We start from the raw sequence: 26,687 nt of genomic DNA, 5'->3' as shown, positions 1-26,687 counted from the left end.
ACACATTTAGCCAAACTCACATAGTTAGAGACTTATATAGCCACAAGGTTTAAAGTGAGACTTCAGTAACCAAAAGCCAATCAATTGACCAAACAGCCCTTCGTCAAGAATCATGCTTAATTAATACATGCAAATCACGATTAAACCAAATTTTATTAAACTGTTTTGCTCAAAGGTACGTGGCGTTGTCTCACAGTCCAGACCCAGATCACAAAGTAATCTATCGGGCACGAGGAAAGTTTCCAGCCGATATACCATTCAAGCTCATTTAGCAAATCATTCTAACAGTTTAACATTTAATCAGGCCCAACATGCTTCCGTAACACTTCAAAATAATTCAAATCATAAATCAACAGTATACCTTTCGTCGACTGGTCACCTTCAGGAGCTTTTATCGCGTTTTACGGACTTCTTGCCTCCTCGGCCTTCGTCCAACCACACACTCGCAAGTGATGGTTGCAACCTTCTCCCTTCACTGTGTTCCGGCTTTCGCCGAATGGTCACCTTCAGGAATCAGTTTCCCTCCTTCACTGTGTCTCGACGTCAAATATTTTTGTTGAAAAATGAAAAGAAAATATTTTTACTCAACCCGGAATAGTTGGACAAAAACAAAGTGTTTATAGAGGATTTATATAATAATTAATTTATTTCAAAAATAATCCCCCAAGGGAGGAGACAACTTGTTCAGCTACTCATAGTAGCCGATTCTTGTGTACATAAAATAAAAAAGGAAACTAAAACTAAAACGAAAAACTTTGAAAACAAGAATTTAAAATTACAAAAGATAATTTCTAGAGAGAGGAAGTGGTGTGTGAAAATGTGGTGATTTTCGGATGCTCTTCTTCTCTCCAGCACTTGTGATTTTATAGAGGTCTGATACCCTCTATCATTGCTTGGTTGTTGGCCTCGGATTCCATCCTTGTGGCCAGCTTGCTTGAAAATGACATCCACCTTCTTTTGTCGGCCTTGATTGCCGACACTTTGTTAGTGGCATCACATGGTGCTGGACCCCTGCTTTATCTTCTTGTGATAATGCTTGGTAGGGGCCGGCTGCTTTTCCCTCCACTCACTTTTGTCCTGAAGCTTTTGGTGAGTGGTTCTCCTGTTCTTCCACCCACTTTTGTCGTTTCTTTTGTGGGTGCGATCCCTGCTGTGAATCACATGATTCACTTTGCTCTGTCGGCCACCTTACTTTTTTGGTGCCCGAGGGGTCCTCCCCTTTGGAGTCTGATGTTTGTCGTGTTCATCAGACCGGAACCTCCTTCTGTCAGGTTTCGGGAAGAAACCTTTTCCGAATTCTGGCTCCTTCTGCGACGAACATTGATCGCAGATTTTCTCGATCCATTGGCCCAAATGAGCCATGTTGCAGAATTTGCGACGAGTCTCTTTGCTCCCCGCCATCTTGTTGTCCCATATCGTTTGCCTCTTTTTCTCGAAAGATTTTTCGGCAAACTCGGTTGTTGTCCCTGTCATTGTGTTTACCAGGAACGTTCCCAGATCAGAACTTTGAAAGAACTTGAATCTGGACTTCATTTTGTCCATCTCTGTAAGACAGACCCATAGTCCCCATGCTCGTCTCGTGGAGATTTGATCCTCCGTAAATGTTGAGGCGATCGGGACTTGAAAATCAGGAACTTTGATCCGATTCAAGGCTCCTGTATCTGGTCTCCGAAGCTTGATGAAATGGAAAGCTTCATAGACTCCTTTTCCGACAGGTTCTGGTGCTGCGCTGAAGAAGTACAGTTCCAGAACGTCTCCCCGTTTAAGGGACTCGTTGTTCTCCCAGGCTTCAAACACCGTTCTTTGGATCCACTTGGGTAGACCCTTGATTTCGTTGAAGGCTGGAGCAGTGGTATAAACTGAGGCCAAAGCCCCAAACTCATACCATTCTTTGATGTGGTCTGGATTAGCTCCTGGAGTTGTCCAGATCCTAGGGTATTTCCCTGCAACATCAACCCGGCAATTTCCCGGATTAATGCCCTTTCTCGTGATGAGTTTTTCCCATCTGTTTTGATAAATCTGCCAAGAAGGAGAAATATCAATAAAATTAGTATCAACCTTAAGTTGGCCAGTCATCGGCCTAAGATTATAAGCGATCTGTGGATAAAACTCGGTTATAATCTTCTTGGCATAGAGATTGCCTGAAAAAGCTCCAATAACTGATTCTCTGGCATCTCTGACCCTTTTATCGCAAAGTGCGACGTCAATTGGCTGGTCTGTCCCTGGGAGAAGGGAAGATTTGAGCACCAATTGAATTGCTCCAATATGAATCCATTTCATCGTACTTGCGACTTCTGGTTTCATTTTCCTGAGATCCTTCCTAATATCTTCGGCCGGAACCAGCTGGATTTCCACCCGGTTGCTTGTGATCTCAATTGGAAGCGCCGTTTCTTGGCTTGTGACGCCAAAATAGACATGATGCTTCCTCTTGGTTGGAATCAAGCTATTTAAAACCCGATTCAATCTTCCATTAGAAAACCCTTGGTAGGTTTGAACCTCATCGGTTTCCTTCTTGAGTTTTTTCACGAGTTGCTTTACCACTTCCTTTTGTGGAATCAGGAAATGGCTAGTAAATCCATTCTGATCCTCCTGCTGGGTGTGGTAAACCTCGTGTTCTTCTTTAGTCTGACTCGGCTCCGGTTGATCCATCTGTCATCTCCGAATCTTCAGAACTAAAGATTTCCTCTTGCTCATATATACTCTCATCAGAGGATATATTTTCGAATTGATACACGGGTATCAAATCCTGGTGGTAGATGGCGTCTTCGATATCCGGTGTGGATTCGAATTTCCTCATCTTGTTGTCTGGGCAATTTGTAGAGATATGCCCCTTTGCACCGCACGTCCAACAGTTGCAATCCTTGAAACTTTCATTTGCTTTGGCCTGAGTACGCCTGAAAGTTTTCCTTGCCGGGATTCTCTTTTGATTTGAAAATCGGTTTCTTGATGGTCCGCTCCGTTGACCTGACTTATAGGAGCGCGCCTTTTGTCTGGTCCACATAGTTCTTGGCTTCCAAGAACTCCTTCTGGACTTTCTTTCATAGGGTTGATACCTATGTTTCTTTCGCCTCCTCTTTTGATACAGCAACTCAGCACCAATCTCTGTTGGAAGATCAATGTTGTCGCACATCAACGGAGATTTCTTCTTGAGTCTTCTCAATCTCTTGAGATTTCTCTGGTCCGCCGCCTTCTGGCACCATTCGGACAGCTTCTTGTGAACATAAGACATCCTCCTTGAAACACTGTCAAGTGGGTATCCTCCTGGTGAAACATACTCATTGATGAGCATTTCTCTCCATGGACTTGGAAGCTTTGGAAAGAAAAGGTCCATGGCCGTCTGATCTTCGACTTCTCCCATATGGACATATAGGGTGTACAGGCGCAGAAATTCATTGAGAGCTTTTGGCTCGAGCACTATCAACCTTAGATTGTAAAGTACCTGTTGATATTTCTTGCGCTTCTCCTCTGCGGATCCTTCGAAAAAACCCATTCCCAAGAAATGGATTTTAATTTGTTTAGTAATTTCCTTAATGATGTCATATAAGGACGTACTACTAAACATCTCCTCCCTGGTTGGAATTTTAAGTCCTTCCCAGTATATTTTTGCCATGCCTGCCAAACTGGCTTCGAAGACTCTGGCAAATTCCTTTTTGTCGTAATCAATTGTGGCAATCACGACCTTTAATGATGAAGCCCATTCGTCGATGAGACCCTCCCATTCTTTAGTCTTTTTGTTCCATCAATCGTGGGATTGATGGGCCTCCTCCATGGATCGTTCAATCCTTGCTCGGGCCGTGGCCATTATCATGAGATGTTCATGATAAAATTGGATACTCGCAATGACCTCGCGAATAAACTCGATGTCTCTTCCTCGTCGTATATTGGTAACGAGGACTCGATTGTTCCACCTGAGATCACTTAAAAAGTGACTGGTTTCTATCTCCAAATTTTGGAGAGAGTTCCTGTAGTGTACACATCTCAGACATTCGTCCGGATCCATAAACTTTTAATGGAGTCTCCTCCCACATGGGTTAATCATTAAAATAAACTAAAAATTATATAATTCCTCTATAAAAACCTGCTCTGATACCATTTTGAGAAGCGGGGGATCAGCACTATAATTAAGCCTTTTTTCATTGATTGTACACAGTTGAATTATACCGTGCACAGTTGACCTAGGGGCGCAGTTGTCTTTCAAGGGGATTTTGGCTAGAAAAGTCATTCTTTAAAAGAGGTGGCTAAACAAGTCATAAACTATGTGCTTTAGGCTACAAATGTCAATTCTCACTTTTATTTAACTAAACGACTTTGAAAAGTGAACACAAAAAATTATATAACTATACAAGTATGAGCTAAATATATAGCTATATTTATGTATCTACTGTCTACATACTATAATTCTAATTTTAGAATAACTATTTCTCTAAAATAAGTTGCATCTATATAAAAAATTAACTAAAGATAATAATAAGTAATAAGTACATTTTAAAAAGTAAATAAATGGAATAAATATAAAATTCAAATAATAATTACAAGATTTACTGGTTATTGAAGAAATTAGAGTATTAGTCAATTCTAATCTATTTATTATATGAAAACATAGTTTGTGGCAAAATTGTAATTAAATAATCAATCAAATGATATTTATAAAAATCAACAAATCTCATATCCTATATATTTTCTCTCTCCTCTCTCCTCTCTACTCTCTTTCATCATACGCATTCTTCAATTTTCTACTCTCTCTCTTTCTCATATTCTCTTTTTCGTATTTTGATGATTTCCAATTCTATTCATTTTAAGCAATTATTTACTGATGAGTTCATGCGAATTTAAACATATTTACTTTCTAAATACTTTGAAGATTTTATATATGTTTATTTTTCTTGTTTTGGAGTTATAGTGATTTTTTTTAATATTGAAGATGTGGAGTTTAATTGTTAGAAAGTTATTTGTATTTGTTTAATGAAATTTCGATATGTACAAATATACGGTATATCTTAATGGTTTGGCAATTTAGACATGAAACGATATAACAATACTTTTGGTAATACCGTAAGGTATGGTATACCGACTTTCGGTATGGTATACCGCACTATCGGTACGACAACGGTATGAAAATTCTCATACCGAAATTTTCGGTATACCGAAGATCGGTATACCGAAAAGTACGGTACGGCAACGGTATGAAAATTCTCATACCGCAATTTACGGTATGGTATACGGTATGACGAAAAATTTTCAGCATACCGTACCGATCCACCCCTAGGTAATTAAGGATAAAAAGAAGAAAATTGTTCACTTGCATATATAATTGGACAGAAACGATCGCCTACCCACCGTGGGCATGCATAACGTGTCCACCATGATGTGACAATTGTAATTATAGTAAGATAATTTTAATTAGAAGAAGATTTATTAATTTTCTTTTCTAATTAAAATTGCCACATCAGTGGTAGACATATTATGCTTGCCCATGATGAATAGGTGATCGGTTCTCAAAAGTCAAAACTTTTATTCCAAATTCAAATCCAAAAATATTAGAAATAATCCAAATCCAATCTAAATTTATTGGTTCAAGGTCAACTATAGAGAGAGATATGGCATACACAACACAGCTGATTTCTGTGAAGCAAACAAACATCGTCTTCTTAATTCTTCCCACAACTCCCATTGCCTCTTCAAGTAATTTTTTCAAGGTTCAACTAGAGAGAGAGAGAGATGGCATACGCAGCTGTGATTTCTCTGAAGCAAACAATACATCGCCTTCTTAATTCTTCTCACACTCCCATCGCCTCTTCAAGTCGAGAAATCCTCGAATTCGCTTACAAACAGATGACATCCTTGCAGGAATTTCTCAAAGAATTCTACCACACCAACAGCAACAGATGGAATGCTCTCGACGTAAAAATCAGAGACGCCGTACACAAAGCAGAAGATGCGCTCGAATCCAGCGTCTCACATCAGTACTCTCTCTCTCTACCCGATGATGGAGCTCTGGATCTCGAAGAAGCAGCGAGGCGAGAGGTACATTCCTTGCTCGAAACCATCACGAAAATGAAGGACGATTACATTGCAGAATTACAAAACCCCAAACATGACGATGAAGACGAAGACGATGGCGCAGCCGTTTCATCAAATAATGATTTCGGCGCTGAAATGGTCGGATTATCCGAGGAGTTAGCCGAAATCAAAGAGCATCTGCTCAAAACATTGAGGCCGTACGATTTTGGGGTTTTCTCCTACGTGGGGAAGATAGGTTCTCTCAGAAGCATCGCTGCAAAAGCACTCTTCGACGAAACATTCGTCGCAAAAGAAGAGCCCTTCGATTGCGGCGCGTGGGTCACCATAGGCAGAAACCCCCAATTTACAGAAATTCTCGCGAGCATCCTTGCCCAGGTAGATGATCGCGCTCGCAACGATGACGATGATTTGGGGAAATTGAAGGAAGATCTGTACGCGAGCTTGAAGGATCGGAGATACATGATTGTGGTAGACGATGTAGACGAGGTGGAGGTTTGGGATGAGCTGAGGAAGTCATTACCAGAGCAACACAATGGGAGCCTAATCGTGCTCACTACGCAGCTCATTGAAGTAGCTCAATTTGCCAAAAGTTTTTATATTCACGAAATGCCGACTTTTTTTAATGAGAACGTTTGGGATTATCTTCGACTGATGATGTTTGGGTGCGAGAAGGAGATCGATCCAGAAATGGAGAAAGCGGGGAAGAAGATTGCAGAGAATTGCGGAGGAAGTCTGATTGCAGTGGCTAGAGTGATCCCCTTCCTCTACAAAACTGGGAAGACGGCGGAGTGGTGGACCCAGCTAGCGGCGGACCCACAGCATTCCATATTCGTCGTCCAAGATGAAATTTCCGAGGTACACTTCACCAATATTATGCATGTTTTTTTTTTTTTTCGTACGTTTTCTAAATTTATACATATTTAATTTTTAGATATTATTTCAAATAGTACTATATTTTTCCTCTTTTTTTCTTTTTTTTCCCCCATGTTCTCTTATTTGAAATTTATTCCTCATTTACAAACCAATCCATAATTTTAATCCATAATAATATTATTACAAGTTATAGGTGAAATAATATTTTTTTTATATGTTATATTTTTATAATTTTTCAATTTTCCACTCAAAGTATATATACAATTTAACTCATATATGTATCTTTATCGTTCTTTTCCTCCATTTTCTTAATTCTTTCTCTCTTCATCATAATGTTTTTATATAGTTTTCTATCTTGGAGAATATGAGATAGAATTTAACTAATTAACTCATCTTTGTATCTTTCTCTATACTCTCTCTCTCTTTATATTATTTTTATATATTTTTTTACTAAAAAAAACATGAGATAAAAAGAGTAGAGACCATTAAAGGACAAAGCTCTTAGTTCGAGTCTTCTGTGGCGCATATTTCACCTACCATATTTAACACACAAAATATTACTTCCTATGTCTCATGAAGCATGACTAAAGTTCTTTTCGGCACGAATTTTAAGAAATTGGTATTTTGTGTGTTAAGTATGGTAGGCGTAAAAATGAAAAAATGAATAAAGAGTAAATTTTTTGCCATATAAGGAAACTGCTCAAGATTCGTAAGACAGACCAAAAAGAAAACTTGATCATATTTGGTGAGACGGAGAGAGTAATTCCTTAAAACTCGTGTCAAACAAAAATTGCTAAAACTTCGCAGGAGGATGACAAAAAGTTGTTGGTAAAAATGAAAATGAATAAAACAAACGTCTTTAATCATAACAGCAATTGAATTAAAAAAAGGTGCCTCAATCCTTAATTTTTGAGGCGGAATGATGATAGAAGTAAACAGTAATTTTGTGTTGCATTTCGTCTTTTTCCATCCAGGTTTGTAAAATCAAAGAAGATGAAGCCGACTATGAGATTTCTGCCACAGCTGCACTTGACTTGTCTTATGCTCTTAAACTAAACAAGGAGTATCTTTTTCCCCAAACATACTTTCCCAAATCAGCAATAATGTTGTTCTCTGGAATGCCAGGTATTGGTAAGACTGCTTTTATCAAGAATATTTTTCAAGATTCCTCAATTTCACATCATTATCACCACCGAGTGTGGATCGCTCTTGGCCCTAAATATAAACCAGAAGAAATCTTGATAGATATTCTAGCTCAGATATATCCAGACATTGATAGACAACAAGTTAAGGAAGATGCCAAATTAGCTGCAGATTTATGTGCGGAATTATCAGAAAAGAAATGCTTCATTGTGTTGGATGATATGTGGAAGCCAGACCCCATACACCACTTGAAAATTTTATTCCCAAACATTAGAGCTAAAATCTTTGTGACAACTAGGCAACTTGTAGTGGGACTATCACTTGGGCCAGATGACAGGTTTTACAGAGTGAGATTACTAAATAAAGAAGAAAGTTGGGATCTTCTTCACCACAAGGTGTTTGTTGATGGGTCATGTCCTCCTCAGCTAGAGAAAGTTGGAAAGAAAATTGCCAACAATTGTGAAGGTCTTCCTCTCTTAATCCTCACAATTGCCAATCTCCTCTTAAAAGCTGAGAAAACCACAGAGTATTGGAGCATGGTAGCAGAGGAGAAAAATACAGTCTTTAAGGATGCGTATGATCAAATGCATAAGGTGTTATACCCTAGCTATCAGTACTTGCCTCAACAATTAAAAGCCTGTTTTCTCTACATGGGAGTTTTCGCGCGAAATCATGAGATCCCCGTGTCGAAGCTCATTGATATGTGGGTTACAGAGGGATTTCTTGAGCCAGATCCTTCTCAGACTTTAGAAGATTTTGCTCTAAAATGTTTGAAGGAGATTGTGAATAGAAGTCTAGTTATGGTCCAACTGAGGGACTCTGATCCCAAATCTAGTAAAACATGCAGACTTCATTCTGTGTTTTGGCATATGTGCAGCAGTGAAGCTGAGAAGAGCATGTTTTTCAATGCTTATACTGGTGATTCTGTAGGAGGTTTGAAGGAGCAGAGGAGAGTCTGCATTCGTAACAACATTTTGTTAGGCATCAAACACGAGCATTGTAACTCAATGCCATCATCTGTTTCATGCACGCGTTCTCTCTTATGTACTGGTCCACACCATCAGTATCCTGTACCAATACCTTTTAGGTCGAGGCCGTTGCTCAGGATAGTAGATGCTCTGTCAATCCGTTTATACGAGTTCCCAAGTGAAGTAGTGGAACTCATCCATCTAAGGTACCTCACCCTCACTTGTGATGGGAGGCTTCCTGCTTCTATATCCAAACTTCGCAACCTTGAGAGCTTGAATGTGAGAAGGCATCTGAGCACCAAATCATTTGAAGATTCTTCAATTATGCCCATGGAAATTTGGAGTATGAAGGAACTGAGGTATCTTCGAGTTACAGGATGCAAGCTACCTAACCCTGGTAGTGATGATGAGGTTTTACCCAACCTCTCAACATTATTAGATGTGAGCATTGATAGTTGCAGTGAAGAGGTTCTTAGAGGTGTCCCAAATCTAAAGAGGTTAGGAGTTCAAATCCAACTCGAGCCGGGTGAGGATGGGAAGTCCTTCCACTACTTGAATCACATTTCCAGTCTCAGCAAACTGGAATCACTTAAATGTGTCGTTGTGAATCCTGACCTATGTCACGGCGCCATCACTCCACCTGCTCCTCATTCCATGTTCCCACAAGGTCTTAAGAAGTTGAGCTTGAGTGGGCTTGGATATCCTTGGAGTTACATGGACATAATTGGCAGGCTACCGAATCTTGAAGTGCTCAAGTTGCGATGCTATGCCTTTCAAGGACCGGTATGGGAAACAGATTATGTCAGTTTCTGCGAACTCAAGCTTCTGTCAATCGAGGATACTGATCTAGTGCGGTGGCGAACCAGAAACCCAAGCTTCTTCTCTGTTAAGCATCTTAGAATCAAACACTGCTACATGCTAGAAGAGCTCCCTCTTTATTTGCCCTGTTGTGTTCAAATGCTTCAAGTGGCTGACTGCAGCCCTTCAGTTGTGAAATGGGCAGAAAAAATGAAACAGAATGATTGGGATTACAGAATAGAAAAGCTAACAACTGATGTCCATTCTTCATGGGATGATGGGAACCTCCTTGCTTAAAAAAGGTATTAAATTCTATATTTTCCTCTACTTGACTTACTATATTCAATTGAAGGTATTGATCTTGTTTGAGCTTGTAATCATTGAGCACTGGAATAATTTTGAAGAGCTTTCTCTAATTGTCACTTTATCCTCTGTTTAAATGGATGAAGTAGATGAGTGCAACTCTGTGGTTATGAATTGGGCAGAGGAAATGAAAGAGAAGCTTACAAGAAACAAGTCACTTGCATGCTCATGGGATGCTGGGAAGAAATTCAGCCTTCAAATAATGAACATTTGTTGCTATGTTGTTTGGTATATTTTGTTATGTATTTTGTTTGAATCAATATTTTGCATTTCACTTGAGAAAATTCTAATGAATAGAAGAAAATGCAATGTACAATGTATAGTAAACAGGAGTATCATTTTATTTCATTGATAAAATGATGTTCAAATTGTGTACCTAGGAATCCTAATGAAATGAAAAATAAGGTCAAAACAAGGTTTGAAATAGAGGTTCTGAAAATAGTGTAAGAAGGTGGGTGTTTGGCTGCGTTTATAAGTTCTTTCAAATAATTTATAAATAATTTAAGAGTTTATAATTTTATGAAAGGTGTTTAATAAAATATTTTTTTTAATAATTTATAAGTTGTAAAAATAAATTTTGACAATTTATCAGTTTTTCAAGAAGTAAGATCTTCAATTTCAAATTATTTTTTCATAATCATATAAGCAACTATTATTTTGCAAAAAACCATCTGTTATGATTTACTATTTATATCATATTTCTTTATTAGTTGATTATCTTCAATTCTATAGTTAGAATTTTATCTTTCTAGCTTACAATTTTTTCTCTAATTATAAGCTCAATTATACAAGCACCTTGATACTTTTTGAAATATTATACTGTATTTTATAAGTTATTGAAATTTATAAATACTATAAAATAAATTTAGCCAAACACACCCTGAAATATATTTGAAAGACTCATGTTCACCACTTAAGAATTAGAAAGTGAGAAAGAAAATATTTAAAATAAATACATAAAGCAATGGAGGTAGATTGTCAATCGGGTCAATCCACCAAGTTACGAGCTATGCGGGTTGTGGGTTATTCTGATTGAAATTTTTTTGAGCTCTAAACTCTCAATTCTAATTCTAAACTATCGGGTTAACCCATCGAACTAATCGGGCTCGAAAAATTTACAAAAGAAATTTAGTTAATATATTTCTCTTGACAATTTTATACTTGTAACAAACAAATAAAAACGTAAATAAATAATATTTTGACATAGACTTACATAATAACTAATATGCAAATCTTAGAGGGATATTGATGCACATATTTTTCTTAAATGATTATCATTTTTAGATTTTTATATATAAATGTTTTATGTTAAGTATTCGATTAAAAACATAAAGAAGTGAAATGATGAGTATGATTTTCGAATATTGAATAAAAATACATTTCACAATTCTTTGGAAAAAATATTTCCATGAATAGTGAAATGGCGGCTTTTTGAAAATTTAGGTCTTTTATTTTATGATGAAACGATAATATTTCATTACTAGTCCAACCATGTTGTTAACGAAGACTTTCGTCGTAGCCACGTAAATAATTCATGACTTTCATGTCAGCATTCGTTCGCAAAAAATATTTAACATGTGAGAAATTAAAAATAAAAAATTAAAATTCGTATATTTAAAGACAAGATTTATAATTCATGTGTAAAAACATAAATATGTGAAAGTTCGTTTATTTAGACACTATTACGCCGTAAAATCAATGTAATTGAAACTCTTTATGTCCATAATAGTCCACTTATGTAATCGTCTCCTCCCTTCTTAAATGGGATTAGTGTTCCAAAATTTTATGTATTTATCACTTAATCTCACAATTATATCTATTATTTTAATAATATTTGTTTTTATAAAAATAAAGTTTATTACTCCCATTTGGATATTTCTAGAGCACCAACCGCTACAAACAACCAAATCCCTCCACCAAAACACTGTCACCATCTCTTCCACATTTTCAATTTCTAGAAATAAAAATCAGTTCTTTACAGTTCCGATTTTGGCATGTTGCAGAAGTGAATTTGATCGTTCCCCCTTTTTCCCCAACAGCTAAGCAAGTGGAATTCCACTCAGATTCTTTATTATTTTATGCTCCCACCAATTCATAGGGGCAAATGATGAAGACTTCGAACTGTCCTCTTCGTTTTGCTTTGACTATTTCACCGCTCATTTAATTAATTTCTGCAACATGTTTCAATTTAATTATCACTTTCTGCATTAATTTATGAGGTTGACTTGCTCTGAAGTTATCAAGAGATGCTTATGCCAAATAGTTGATTGTTGGATTTGTTGTGTGGATTATCAGAAAGAGAAAAATGGCTTATGCTGCTTTGATTTCTCTTAAACATACTATCAACCGCCTGCTGTATTCTTCTGCCATTTCGATTGTTTCCCCTGGTTTAGGAATGATAAGATCTGCCTACCGTGAATTGCGCTTCTTGGAAGGAGTTGTGAAAAGATTAGATAGCAGAAGCAGCATTGGGAGAGAGAATGGTGGTGATGATGAAGAAGATGTGGAGAGAAGGATCAGAGAGGCAGTGTTCAAACTAGAGGATGCACTCGAATTCTATGCATCAGATCAATTTGAAAGCCGCGGAGATGAAGGTTGCCCTTTGATGCTCTCCCTAGACTCGGAGGCAGTGCATCTGGAGATGGAATCCTTCACTGAAATGGTCAAGATTGTGAAGAATTACAGTGAAGAATTCGTCTCCCACGAAGAGGATGAGTATGCTGCAGCTGCTTCAGAGGTAGTTAAGTCAGAGATGGTTGGATTAGCTGATGAACTCAGGAGAATCAGGAGCTCTCTCACAACTTGGATGACGGATCAGCTCTGCGTTGCCTCGCTCGAGGGAATGGCTGGCGTTGGTAAGACTACTCTTGCTAAAGAAGCTTTTGATGATCCATTTGTTTGCCAATATTTTGATATACGTGTGTGGATTAGCGTAGGCGAAAAATATCAGTTAAAAAGAATCATACTAAGCATCCTAGCTCAAATAGATCTTTGCATTGATAGAGATGTTAGGGAAGGAGATGAGGAGTTGATTGAGTGCTTGAATGAGAGTTTGAAGGGTAGGAGGTATCTCATTGTGCTGGATGATGTGTGGGATTTGGAGATTCGCGATTTTGTGAATAAGGTTCTTCCAGAGGAGAGTAATGGAAGCCGTGTCTTGCTAACGACTAGGCTGCACGAAGTATCTAGATCTCTATCCTATGTGACTTCGATTCATAGAGTGCGTTTCTTGAACAAAGAAGAAAGTTGGTCTCTTCTTCGTCACAAGGTTTTTGGTGATGAGTGGTGTCCTCCTCCACTTGAGAGAGTTGGGAGGAGGATTGCAGCCATTTGTGAAGGCCTTCCTCTTGCAGTTGTGATGGTTGCCGACATCTTATCCAGAGGGGAGAAGACTGTGAAGTATTGGAACGAAGTGGCAGAAAGAAAGAATTCAGTTTTCACGGATGCGTATGGTGAAATGTATGAGCTGCTGTATCCAAGCTACAAGCAGTTACCTCATCATTTGAAAGTGTACTTCCTTTATATGGGAGTCTTCCCTGAAAATCACCATATCTTGATTTCTAAGCTTTTCCAACTGTGGGTTGCTGAGGGGTTTATCAGCATATCTCAGGCAAAGATAAACCAAATCCTAACTGTGGAATGGTTGGAAGAGCTTGTTTCAAGAAGTATCATCATAATCCCTCAGAGGGGGTCTAGTTACAAATTCAAAACCTGCAAGCTCCATTCTGCATTTTGGCATCTGTGTGTTAGAGAATCTGAGAAGGCCAAGTTTCTCCACATCATCAACACTTACTCCCATGGTTTCACAGAAGGTATAGAAGATCAGCGCCGGCTGTGCATCCACAATGGCATCTTATTCGGAATCAAAGAGGTCCATGACTCTATGGCTTCTGCCTCAGCTTCGCGTTCCCTCCTATGTACTGGCCCACCTCATCCGTATCCGGTTCCTGTGTGCTTTGAGCTGAGGCTGCTGAGGGTGCTCGATGCTCTTGCAATCCGTTTCTACGAGTTCCCAATTGAAGCACTGAGATTGGTTCATCTGAGGTACCTTGCCCTCACTTGCAATGGAGACCTCCCTGCATCAATATCCCTGCTTCGGAGCATCTGCTTCCTTATAGTCCGTCGTCACTTGAGCTTGAAATCACCCGGGGAGCCGCCTTATCTACCAGAGGAGATATGGGATATGCAAGAACTGGTGCATCTTCAGATCATGGGAGGCAACCTACCTAATCCCAATGGTGCTGTCTTGGAAAACCTCTTGACACTCTCAGACGTAAGCTCTCAGAGTTGCACGAAAGAGGTTCTTGAAGGCGTTCCTCGTCTAAGAAAGTTAGGAATTCAGATTGAGTTGGAGCCGGATGCTGATGCTGCTGATCCATTCTCCTGCTTTGATCACATCTCCCATCTCTACTCTCTGAACTCCCTTAAATGTGTTGTCGTGAATCCGGAGCTGTCGTATGAGATTCCCACCCCATCCCCTCTCCCGAGCTTCCCCAAACGCCTCAAAAAGCTGAGCTTGAGTGGCTGCGGATATCCGTGGGAATGCTTGAGAGAAATTGCTCTGATGCCTAACCTCGAAGTGCTTAAACTGCGATGCTACGCCTTTCAAGGGCCGGAGTGGGAGGTGCGCCGAGGGGAGTTCTTGAAGCTCAAGTTTCTGCTGCTCGAGGATAGTGATCTGGTGCGATGGAGAGCTGAGGATCCTTGCTTCCCTTGCCTTGACCGCGTCATCCTTCGCCACTGCTACGGATTGGAGGAGGTGCCGTGGCGACGCCTGACCTCCGTTCAAGAGGTTGAGCTAGTCGACTGCTATCCCTCGGCACTGAAGCAAATGCCGGATTATCAAATGCAGCTAGGAAATGTTGGTGTTCATTCCTCATGGGAAGGTGAGGTGATTTCTTATTTGTATTTTGATGATTGTTTTATTCACTTATTTTCAGTTAGTTATCTGTGTGTCATTGATAGGGCTATGGATCACCTAACATGATTAAAATCATTTTTCAGAATTACCCAGATCATGAATGATCCATATGGTGATATCACTAGCTTACGCTCTGACCCGAGTAGCATGGGACACGTGGAATCCCGTGTGAATCAGCAAGGACCACCTTGCAAGGCTAAATACTCCTGGGTGACCGATAGCGAAGTAGTACCGTGAGGGAAGGGTGAAAAGAACCCCCATCGGGGAGTGAAATAGAACATGAAACCGTAAGCTCCCAAGCAGTGGGAGGGGCCAGGGCTCTGACCGCGTGCCTGTTGAAGAATGAGCCGGCGACTCATAGGCAGTGGCTTGGTTAAGGGAAAGCTAGAATCCTCTATTTCAAACCTTGTTTTGAACATCATTTTATCTATGAAGTAAAATGATGCTCCACTTGATTCTTCATTGTAGTTTGCATTTTCTTCTATTCGTTAGAATTTTGTGAAGTGAAATGCAAAATATTGATTCAAACAGAAAAAATTATAATAAAAAATATACGCATAATCCGAAATAGACGTGATGAAAAAAATATATATATGAAAACAAAAAATTCCAAAAATAATAAAATAATTTTGACGAAAAATATAATTTACTATAGGGTGTGGTTCTATTGAGAATGCTAAATATGTTAAGAATTGAGAGTAATGAACAAATTACTCCATCCGTGCCATTGTATCTGAGACTCTTTTTATTTTGGACGTTTCATTGTAAGTGAGACTCTTTCCTTTTTGATAAAAGTTTTCCCCTTTAAACACATTTTCACTTTTTCACTTACACACAAAATACATATTTTTTAATTCTCTTGTCCAGAAAAAAGGTCTCACTTACAGTGGGACGAAGGGAGTAATAAATTGTTTGAATAAACCAATAAAATTGATGAACATTCGTATCTATTTAAATATGATGAAAATCATACTCTCTTTAGAATTCAAACTCATACAAAAATATTTTTTTCATCAAAATTATCAACTTATTCATCAAAATTATTAACTTGTTCGACTTAGTTAATATGCATTGATTAATAAGCGTCCATCAACTAAAAAGAACTTTATAAAGCGAATCATATGATGTTCAATTAGTGGTGCCACATCTAGAAATAAACAATTGAAAAAAAAAAGAAGAAAGAAAAAGCAAATCTGCAAAACACCACAAAAAAAGCAAAGGAAAAAAAGAAAAAGAAAAATAGAAAGTTACTAAACAAACTGTACTGCACTACACTAAATTACACCACCGCTCTACCACGGAGAATCTACAAATCCCCGCCGCGGTCGCCGGCGATGAATCTAAATCCTCCACAGCTTCCGCCGGGGGCAGAACCATGCCGTCGGCAAACAGAGCCCGGCCATTTCTCGGCAGCTCCTGAACAACACCTTCTTCGAGCTCCGCCGCGGCCCCGAACCTCCGCTCCACCTCCAGATACTCTCCGAGAGAGGCTCTTCTGGCATCGCATTCGTCCCTGCAGAGGCGCCACCACCGCCGCCTCTGCCTGGCCGCGGCGGTCCTGTTCCTCCGGCCGCCGCCGACGGCGGATCCAGGACTTTCCTGCTGGCGGTGCTGGGAGGCCGCCCTGAAGGTTATCGCTTGGACCGTCACGCCCATCAGCGTCCCTAGCGTCGTGCTTCTGTCGTGGAAGAATGAGCCTGTTGACTGCCATTTCCATTTTCACAATCAATTGATTATAACAGCAGAAATACCATTAAATACACCAAGTTATAATAAATTGCAGTGAAAATTAGTACCTCAGTGTCGAGATCAGAAGAGGAGAGGGAAGAATTAGTTGGTGAGGAAGGTTGTGGCGCCAGATCATTTGCTGGATTTAACATCACACAGACTCACAGAGAGAGTGTGTGTAAGTGTGAGAGAGAAGAAGAGAGAAGAGAGAGATGTTTTTGGAGGGTGAATTGTGTGTGCGCCAAAGTGTGTGGAAAAAGCGTCAAATTTGGTCTGGACGAGAAGTGTGTGAATGAAATTTATTGTTGAAGACTTTACTCTTTTAGGTATAGATGGAGATGGTTTATAATTAGGAGGGGGAATCCAATATTTGTAATTTTTTTACCCTTCAAGAAAAGGAAAAGAAAAATAAAAAGAAAACTTTGGTGCAATAATCAAATGATGTGTTTCCTGCTGCTGCTGCAAAATGATACCATTACATGGTCCATATCTGAGGGCTTTCTTTGCACACTTTCCCATTAAAACACTGGAAATACAGATTTTCCATTACCAATTTGATCATTATAATTATATAATTAAATGAGTAAAATTTTGAAGTAGCCAAAATGAAGCATAAAACACAATTTATGGCTACACATTGAAAAAACACAAATTTTGATCATTTTTATTGATTTGGACGTTTTTACCCTTAATGAGGCGGACCGGGTAGGATCAAGCACGCGGGTCGCGTGCAGGGTCGGGTTAGGCACTTATGACACTATTAGTGCCAAGATTTTACTTTGGTTTTATTTTGAATTTCCGTTGGCACTTATGGCACTAAGTGTCAACGGAAATCCAAAATAAAACCAAGTAAAATAATCATTTTGGGCACTTATGGCACTAATAGTGTCATAAGTGCCATACGTGCAGCACAAATACAGAAACAACATCATTTAAATCCTAAATGAAACATCTAAACCCTAAATGGATAATCTAAACCTCAAATGGATAATCTAAACCCTAAATGAAATATCTAAACCCTAGGGGGAAGTGTGCACTTATGGCACTAATAGTGCCATAAGTGCCATACGTGCAGCAAATAGATCAGATCAGATCTGCCATGGCTGAAATTGAAGGAGGCGGAGATCAGATCTGCTGATGGAGGAGGCGGCGCAACGATCAGATCAGATCCACCACAGCCGCCTCATCAGACCAGATCTGCCGCCGCCGCGCGCTGGAGAGAGAGAGAGAGATGAGAAAGAGAGAGGAGAGAGCGGCAGCCGCTGGAAAGAGAGAGAGAGATGGAGGATCTCCTCCACCACCGCCGCGAGAGCTCCGACGAATTCTCCAAGCTCGACGCCGCTGGAGAGAGATAGAGAGAGGGAGATGAGAAAGAGAGAGGAGCCGCTGGAGAGAGAGAGAGGGAGATGAGAAAGAGAGATGAGAGAGAGAAGGGTAGAATAGTCATGACATACAAAAAATGGCCAAAAGTTATGTTTTTTCAAATGGTGAACAAAATTTGATGTTGTATGTTGAATAGGGCCATTCGGCCCTATTGTTTCTAATTAAATTGTATTGTGAGATATTAGATTGATAGAATTAAAAATGATTAAATAATCTACCTAAATTTAAGGTGATAAGTTAGAATGTGAGTCAAATTATATTCATAATTAATGAATCAAATTATGTAAATAAAATATCCGATTAAGTTCAATTATTTTATTAATCATATGTTATTACTCATACCAAACGTCTCCTAAATTGTTAGTATACATGCATTTTAAATAGAAAGAATTACGTGAATGACGTCCTCACATTAGGTCGGGTTCTTATGTTCATGTGAAAATTAAATATTCATCTAATTACGCAAATTGAAAGATTTCATATGATTGTGCAAATATAAGTAAAAATTAAATATTATTGCGATCATGTCATAATGTGAACCTTTGATTTTCGCACGAACATAGATTTAGATGCCCATAATTTTTCATGAAACATAAACAATAAAACTCATCCCCTCCATGCTCGATAGTGACTACGTCATCGTTGTGGATGAGTTATTGGCAAGCACAACTCGTTATTAGCGTTGAGAATCGGAGATGTCGCTATGAACTCCTGATCATGCGAAAATTATTTACGTGATCGTGCGACTTGAACGATTTTACATGATAGCAATTTGCACTAATCATTCAATTTAATTGTATGAACCTTCAATTTTTGCATAAAAAAGAATCATGAATTATTTTTACATTTTAAATTAGTACATGCAATTTAATATAAGTGGCCAAAATTTATATATTTAAATTAGCTCATGCAATTTAAATCCTATGAGTTGAAGGAATTTTTATAATGGAATGTGGCCAACTCGTATAATTGTCGTCTCAATATTAGCCTTATTTTTTAATCATAAATAAAGCGCTTTGCATTTTTGTGTGGACAAGAACTTTAACCAAAATCCTATGTATGAGTGTTATCTCTATAGTCAAAATTGACACTCTTGCAGACCTATTAATTAAAGTTATATCAAGAAAATTTTTAGTTAGTTGCCAAAACATTTTAGACGTGTGATTTTAGGATTTTAGGTTTTAGACACAATCAATTAATTAATCAGGAATAGCAAGAGAGGCTCTAAGCACATTCTTGGACCATAGCTAGAGCCTGGGGCCCTGAGTGTTTTCATTGATTATCTCACATTTAAATTTTAATGTAGCAAAATAGACTTTTTTTTTCCTATGTTGGCACGAAATTAGGAGAAAAAATAATTAGATTTTGAAAATATATCATGCATTTTTTCAGTCATTCAATTTTGGGAACACGATCTTATCTTCTCAGTTAATATTGTTAGCTTGAGTGCGTCCATCAAGTAGAAACCTTCCCTTTGATAATATTGTAGAAATTATATTTTTTCGGATGAGATCCTCAGTCTCTCAATTCAGTGTGTTTTATCGTATTTCATTCTTAATTTATTATAATATATATGATAAAAAGATAATTAACAAGAGTGCACTCATCCCATTAAGATTTATATTTATTTATTTATATTTATTTGAGTTAATAATGAATTATTTGGGTTAATAAATTCAAAGTTATGATAGTGTAATTTTTTAAAATTTTAATTTTTATTGATAAATATTAATAATATTAATTAGAGTTCATTAAGAATAAATAATTATAATAAAAGATATTTTTATTTTTATAATAAATATATTTTTTTATTTTTATAATAAATAATTATATAATAGAGGACTTAAGAATGGAACGTGGTGAGACAAAGGATCTCAATATTTTTCACATCTATATCTATATAATATATAAAGAAGCAGTTTGACGGAAAATATTTATCGTCAAATTTTTAACAGAATCTACTAAATTTTAACAGAATCTTATTAAATATTTAACGGCAAATTTAATTCACATCATTGAATGGTAGTTTTAACTCAAATATGTATCCCACTAACCCACAATATTGACCATCTTAAAAGATAGTATCTATAAAAAGATAGTATCTATAAATAAATAAAGCAGCCAATTTATTTAAATTACACACGTCTTCAGTTACACAATTCACTTAGGTGTTTATTTTATTTTTAAAATATATTTTGTATTTATTTATCTTTTAATTCTATTTAATATTTATTTTTATTTTTTTTATTTAAAATATGTCGTTTAATTTCAATGTTCGTCGTGCATCGCACGAATGGATGTACTAGTATACTGTAAATAAGAAATCTATCGGTTATGTAAGAATTCCGCATGATTAATTTTTTTTTAGGGTTTTTTTTTTAATTTAAAAAAATCTATCGGTTATGCAAGAATTCCGCATGATTAATTTAAAATTTATGAAAAATCAAGATTCAATTATTAACCGTAACCGCTAGATTAAATTGATTTAGGGTGGTTAATTATGAGCTATTAGTAATTTGATTTAGTCTGATATTCTCTCTTCGTCCTGTAAAATCTACATATAATAGCAAAATAAATCTTATCCTATGTGGCACCGTATAATCATTTCATTCTAATTTTCCTCAATTTTCATTCATTCTTATTTATTTATACATTTCTAATCAATTTTTACCTTATAACAAAATAAATAAATCTTATCCTACGTGGCACCGTATAATCATTCCATTCTAATTTTCCTCAATTTTCATTCATTCTTATTTATTTATACATTTCTAATCAATTTTTACATTATAACAAAATAAATCATATCCTACGTGACGCCGTATAATCACTTCATTCTCATTTCCTTCAATTCTCATACATTCTTATTTATTAATACATTTCTAATCAATTTTTATATTTAAAAACTATTAAATAATCATATAAATTTATAGATAAATTCTATACTATTAAATAATCGTATAAAACTATTAGATAAAGTCTGTACTATTAAATAATCGTATAAAACTATTAGATAAATCCAACATATTCATTTAATTATAAATCCTACATATCCATTTGGTGGCCCACCACTATCTTTTCTTAATTAATTCATTACTCTCACAACACTTTTTAAAGTGGAATCCCATTTTCATTTACTTTAACTCTCAACTAACATTTCTTAAGACCCGTGCCATTTCTCTTTGTTCTTATTTTTGTGAGACGGAGGGAGTATAATTTATACATTTTCATGTTTTGATTACTATTTACATGTTGTTTTTAATATTACTATTTACACACTAAGAAAAAATATTATTTTCTAGAATTGACCCTTCCATTAGTGGCATACAAACAATATGTCTAAAATTGTCGGAAGTACCTAACGAAAAAGGAAATTAATGCATGCATAAAAACATGCAGTCTATAAATAAATAGATATGTAAACCAACACAAACAAAGCAGTTCAAGTAAGCCAAAGAAGAAATACTAAGGTTGATCTCGATCAAAATGTCTCTCTCTATAATGCAAATGGCAATTCCTAACAAGCCAGCTTATAGTGATCATCTCCATAAATCACACAGCAGCAAGTCTTCAAAACTTTCTAGTAGCTGCAAAGTTAGTAATGCCCTGCGCTGCTCCTCTCAGCTAAATGTTGATCATCTCACAACTGAACGTCGATCTGGAAACTACAGTCCTTCCCGTTGGGATGTCGACTATATTCAATCACTTCAAAGTGATTATAAGGTACTTATCTATATCTATATCTATACCTATTATAAAAAGAGCCTTGTTTTCGGACTCTCTCTTGGCGATCCATTTGCTTCATGATACTTACCATGGTTCTGACTCTTTGTGTGATGATTTGCATGAGGCTTTTGTTCATGCTCGTGAGACGGTGGTGTTGGAGTTTTTACATGTTCGTCGTGAGGCTAATAGAGCTACTCATGAACTTGCTAGACTAGCTCTGTCTTTTTCTGATGTAATGATTTGGAAGTCAGATTTTCCTATCTGGCTTTCGAATATTGCTCTTTCCGATTTGAATTAATATAGCTCATGTTCCTCTTCAAAAAAAAAAAAGAGCCTTGTTTTACAAAATTTGATTTGCCTATTATATCCTTCGTATATGCTTAATTTAAGGTCAATTATGTAATTTAATATATTATACATATAATATATCTATAAATATATTAATTGTGGTTTATCTTTTATATTTTAATACTTATTTAAGTAGTAGTATCAATTTGGACTCTTCATCATATCAATTACTATTTTCATCATATAAGTTAATATTTCTTATTATATAATTTTAACAATTTAGAATTAAAATACAAAGGATTACGTAATATACTTTTTGAGAAGTATAATTTTACTAGAATCTTTGGAATTAGAATTAATTATGTAAAGATGAAACCTATAATATAAATATGACGACAAAATTAGGTGATGTTTAATTAATTAATTTTTTTAAATACTAAATTTAATTTTATGAGTTCTATAACATTATACTTTAAAAAAATTAACCAATAATTGGTTTAAGAGAAAAAATAAATTAAAATGATAAATATTGCTATAAAATAAAATAAAATATAAATTTACACTCATAAAAATTTATTCATTAAAATAATTCTTTTTTACGTGCAAACGCACGTCATCTCTGCTAGTCATATATAAATGCATCATCTGATTAATCAATACAAATTTATTAACTCCAAATTAAGTCATCTGCGTGTATATATTTAATAATTGTGCAGGAAAAAAGGCATGCGAGAAGGGCCAGTGAGCTAATTATGCAAGTGAAGAAGATGTTGGAGAAAAAAGCGGATCCCACTCCACAACTGGAGTTGATTGATGAGTTGCAGAGGCTGGCTCTTTCTGAACATTTCCACGATGAATTCAAAGAAATCTTAAGCTCTGTATATTTGGACAATAAATATTACAAGAATGGCGAGATCATCGAGCAAGAGGATGGAGATTTGTACTCTACAGCTCTTGCATTCAGACTCCTCAGACAATATGGCTTTCAAGTTGCTCAAGGTTCTAATTAACAAATGTTTTTTTTTTTCTATATGTGATAAATAATGTTTTTTTAAGGGGCATTGGCCAATAAATACTCGAACTTTTTCCATTTTCTGTCTATAATTACCTGAATTTTGTGTTCGTTCTGATTTTGCACCCGACGAATTTTTACCCTCAAATCGTTGCTGACATGGCAGCCGAATCGAGAGGAAGTTTGAAGTGTATAATAAAGAAAATAATTTTATTGTCAACGTGGGATCTAAAACATGTAATTGTATAGTTTGGGATGTCAATCAGGCTGCCATGTCCGCAACGATTTTAAGAGTAATAATTCGTTGAGTGCCAAATCAGAAAGAATACAAAGTTCAGGTATTTATAGGCAGATTTTAAAGTTGGAGTGCAAAAAACAGAAAATAGAAAAAGATCGAGTATTTACATACCAGTACTCCTTTTTTTTTTTATATTGTTCACAGTTGACACAATAAAGTTGGTTTCATCTTTCCTTGTTATTGGCAGAGGTGTTTGAGTGTTTCAAAAACGAGGAGGGTGAGTTCAAAGCAAGCCTCAGGGACGATACCAGAGGATTGTTGCAACTCTACGAAGCTTCTTTCTTGTCGACGGAAGGCGAAAACACACTCGACTTAGCTAGAGAGTTCGCCACCAAGATTCTGCAGGAAAAACTAGTGAATGATGAAATTGATGACAGTAACCTCATAACATGGACACGCCATTCTTTGGAGATCCCAATTCATTGGAGCATTGAAAGGGTAAATACAAGTGTGTGGATTGATGCATATAAGAGAAGAGACGACATGAACCCAATAGTGTTGGAGCTTGCCATCTTGGACTCCAACATTGTTCAAGCACTATATCAAGAAGAACTCAAACAAGACTTACAGTGAAGTGCATGCATTATATCTATCTATCTATCTATATTAAATCTTTGGATTAATGAATCTTGCATGATGCATATATATCTGTACCGTTGTACGTAGGTGGTGGAGAAATACGAGCCTTGCGGAGAAACTCCCTTTCGTGAGGGATAGGCTTGTGGAAAGCTACTTCTGGGGTGTTGGGGTGGTGCAGCCTCGTCAACATGGAACTGCAAGGATGGTTGTGGACAGATCCATCGCTTTTATAACAGTTATAGACGACGTTTATGATGTGTATGGAACCTTAGAAGAACTCGAACAATTCACAGACATCATTCGAAGGTTAATTAATTAGTACATCAGTCATCGTCGTCTCTCTCTATTTGTGTCATTGTGTGTAATCAACCAATCAATCAATCATATATATATATATATATATATATATATATATATATATATATGAGAAAGCTCAATAGGAAAATAAATGTTTGCAAAGAAAAGAGAAACAATTTCAACCATTGATCATGATCCATCGAACGGTCGATAATTAAGATTAAATTTCGCATCCAAATTTTTGATGAACATATCGGTAATTGTGTTGAACGTATGCAGGTTTCAAACTGCAAAAACCCCAAGCGTTCAATAAAATTATTGGTGTGTTCAACTGTATTACTGACATGTTCAATGTTTCTTAATTTCTTGTAAAATGCGATTATATATATATATATATATATATATATATAGGGGTGGGCTACCTTGAGAGCACATCTTAAAATAAAAAATAAGAGCAATTTTTAATGTATGAATTTTATGTAGAACACGTATGAATTTTCTGTATAAAGATATGAATTGTGAAAAATAAATTTTTGCTACCTTTGGGATTCGAACTCAGGACCATAAATCCATCCAACAGGATTATGAATCAATCGTAGATCTTGATGATCTAAGGGCTGAAAATGATTCTTATTTTATATCTTAAGAAATGCTCTTATTTTAGCTCTTTCCTATATATATATATATATATAGGAGATGGCTAAAATAAAAACACTTCTTAAAATATCTTGGACCGAAAAGTGTGAGTGTTATATGCTGATAATATATATCTCAGGTGGGATATGAGTTCAATGGAACAACTGCCTAGTTACATGCAACTATGTTTTCTTGGGTTGAACAACTTCATTAACGACACGGCCTATGATGTTATGAAAGAGCAAGGAATCAACATTATTCCGTATCTGCGAAAATCGGTACGTACTCACTCATTTATTTAGGGGACGTCTGTTCTGGAGGATTAGTCTTGATAGATAAAAATAGTAAGACTAATCTTCTTATTTATTTTAATTTACTTGATTCTTATCCCATGGAAATGACGGAATTGGAGAAATCATACTCTTGAGTATGAAAATACTAATCATGCATATTATCAATCACGCAAAGTAAACGCCCTTTAGTGATTTGACAAACTAGGAAATGAATTGATACCAATGAATGAATTGCAGTGGAGGGATTTGGTGGAGGCGTATCTGGTGGAGGCGAAGTGGTACCACAGCGGATACAAACCAAACCTGAAAGAGTATTTAGACAACGCATGGATAACGGTCGGAAGCACTATTGTCCTAACCCATGCATTTTTCGGAGGAACAACTTCTCTTACAAAGGAGACTATCCAAAGTTTTTACGGATACCACGAGATAGTTCGTTTGTCATCAATGATTTCTCGGCTTGCTGATGATTTAGGAACCTCTATGGTTGGAATATATTCAAGCATTGTCATTAATTTCTAGCTTCTTCCCACATGAATTATATATATTGATGAAGCTATGGACAGGATGAGGCGAGCAGAGGCGACGTGCCGAAATCAATCCAGTGCTACATGAACGACAACAATGCATCGGAAGCAGCGGCGCGTGAGCACGTGAAATGGTTGATAGGGGAGACGTGGAAGGAGATGAACAAGGAGAGGGTGGTGAGGGACTCTCCATTTTCCCAAGATTTTATAAAATGTGCATTGGATATGGGAAGAATGGCGCAGTATATGTACCACTATGGAGATGGGCATGGCATCCAACACTCTATCATACACCAACAGATGGATGCCTTCTTGTTCCACCCTTCTGTCTAGCTACCTACACCCGCATAATAAACTATATTACTCCCTCCGTCCCGTTTTGTATTGGCCCATTCAGTGAGAGTAAAGGGGTCAATACAAATGGGACGAAGAAAGTAATAAGTATGTTTAACCTAAGAAACATGCATGCTGAAATAACTTACCCGACTTGCTTAATCCCATGTATTTCAATATTATGTCCGTCTTATAAGGATTAATAGTAGTTTATGGACACTATTGTTGTTATGCATACTATAGTGTAAGTGTGTAACTCGTCGAGTTTTGACGACAGAGATATAAATTCTAAAAATAATTTTATACTTGGTTAGAGTTCAAAATTCTAGAATCGTTGGTTGTGGTGGAGCATGACAATGAATCAAAATGATAAAACTAGTATAGTTCAACCTCCCAAAGTCGACTAAAATTTATATACACGTATCAAGTCTCAAACACCTTGCTAATTACTTGAAGATGTTTAAATTTATAAATATAATTGAACTAAAAAGTTATAAAAC

General features: G+C 36.7%; 4 protein-coding genes across 6 annotated transcripts; 3 read left to right on the top strand and 1 right to left on the bottom strand.

Annotated features, from left to right (window-relative positions):
* Positions 1–5,497: 5,497 nt before the first annotated feature.
* On the top strand, positions 5,498–10,545 carry LOC130987770 (putative late blight resistance protein homolog R1B-16). Of its 2 annotated transcripts, none has more exons than XM_057911433.1 (3): positions 5,498–6,876; positions 7,869–10,105; positions 10,256–10,545. In XM_057911433.1, exons 1-2 carry the CDS (start codon positions 5,719–5,721, stop codon positions 10,098–10,100), a joined length of 3,390 nt encoding a protein of 1,129 aa, XP_057767416.1. In that variant the 5' UTR covers positions 5,498–5,718; the 3' UTR covers positions 10,101–10,105; positions 10,256–10,545. The 2 variants fall into 2 exon arrangements, with proteins under 2 accessions (XP_057767416.1, XP_057767418.1); XM_057911435.1 differs by having other exon boundaries at positions 10,253–10,545.
* Positions 10,546–12,058: 1,513 nt separating this feature from the next.
* LOC130987769 (putative late blight resistance protein homolog R1A-10) lies at positions 12,059–15,549 on the top strand. Its single transcript, XM_057911432.1, has 2 exons — positions 12,059–15,052; positions 15,171–15,549. Exons 1-2 carry the CDS (start codon positions 12,472–12,474, stop codon positions 15,185–15,187), a joined length of 2,598 nt encoding a protein of 865 aa, XP_057767415.1. The 5' UTR covers positions 12,059–12,471; the 3' UTR covers positions 15,188–15,549.
* A 627-nt stretch (positions 15,550–16,176) lies between these two features.
* On the bottom strand, positions 16,177–17,155 carry LOC130987768 (uncharacterized protein At3g17950). The gene is made up of 2 exons (XM_057911431.1): positions 16,884–17,155; positions 16,177–16,791 (listed from the first exon to the last, which is right to left on the bottom strand). Exons 1-2 carry the CDS (start codon positions 16,965–16,967, stop codon positions 16,357–16,359), a joined length of 519 nt encoding a protein of 172 aa, XP_057767414.1. The 5' UTR covers positions 16,968–17,155; the 3' UTR covers positions 16,177–16,356.
* A 4,471-nt stretch (positions 17,156–21,626) lies between these two features.
* On the top strand, positions 21,627–26,497 carry LOC130987767 (linalool synthase Tps-5042L13, chloroplastic-like). 2 transcript variants are annotated; one of them, XM_057911429.1, is made up of 7 exons: positions 21,627–21,921; positions 22,929–23,211; positions 23,710–24,091; positions 24,189–24,407; positions 25,174–25,312; positions 25,565–25,813; positions 25,894–26,497. In XM_057911429.1, exons 1-7 carry the CDS (start codon positions 21,685–21,687, stop codon positions 26,185–26,187), a joined length of 1,803 nt encoding a protein of 600 aa, XP_057767412.1. In that variant the 5' UTR covers positions 21,627–21,684; the 3' UTR covers positions 26,188–26,497. The 2 variants fall into 2 exon arrangements, with proteins under 2 accessions (XP_057767412.1, XP_057767413.1); XM_057911430.1 differs by lacking the exon at positions 21,627–21,921 and adding an exon at positions 21,983–22,170.
* The last annotated feature ends 190 nt before the right edge of the window (positions 26,498–26,687 follow it).

The sequence above is a fragment of the Salvia miltiorrhiza genome, chromosome 6 (genome assembly GCF_028751815.1).
Source record: "Salvia miltiorrhiza cultivar Shanhuang (shh) chromosome 6, IMPLAD_Smil_shh, whole genome shotgun sequence".
Lineage (NCBI taxonomy): Eukaryota > Viridiplantae > Streptophyta > Magnoliopsida > Lamiales > Lamiaceae > Salvia > Salvia miltiorrhiza.
Note: the sequence above shows the minus strand (reverse complement) of the source record. Positions and strands in the feature narration are given on the sequence as shown.

Excerpts from the sequence above, each read along its gene's own strand:
- LOC130987770 (XM_057911433.1), top strand. The coding sequence starts at position 5,719 with ATGGCATACGCAGCTGTGATTTCTCTGAAGCAAACAATACATCGCCTT. Across the intron at positions 6,877-7,868 it reads TCCAAGATGAAATTTCCGAG|GTTTGTAAAATCAAAGAAGA; the intron begins GTACACTTCACC and ends TTTTCCATCCAG.
- LOC130987768 (XM_057911431.1), bottom strand. The coding sequence starts at position 16,967 with ATGTTAAATCCAGCAAATGATCTGGCGCCACAACCTTCCTCACCAACT. Across the intron at positions 16,792-16,883 it reads CTTCTGATCTCGACACTGAG|TCAACAGGCTCATTCTTCCA; the intron begins GTACTAATTTTC and ends TGGAAATGGCAG.
- LOC130987767 (XM_057911429.1), top strand. The coding sequence starts at position 21,685 with ATGTCTCTCTCTATAATGCAAATGGCAATTCCTAACAAGCCAGCTTAT. Across the intron at positions 24,092-24,188 it reads GAACTCAAACAAGACTTACA|GTGGTGGAGAAATACGAGCC; the intron begins GTGAAGTGCATG and ends CGTTGTACGTAG. Across the intron at positions 25,814-25,893 it reads ATGATTTAGGAACCTCTATG|GATGAGGCGAGCAGAGGCGA; the intron begins GTTGGAATATAT and ends AGCTATGGACAG.
- LOC130987769 (XM_057911432.1), top strand. The coding sequence starts at position 12,472 with ATGGCTTATGCTGCTTTGATTTCTCTTAAACATACTATCAACCGCCTG.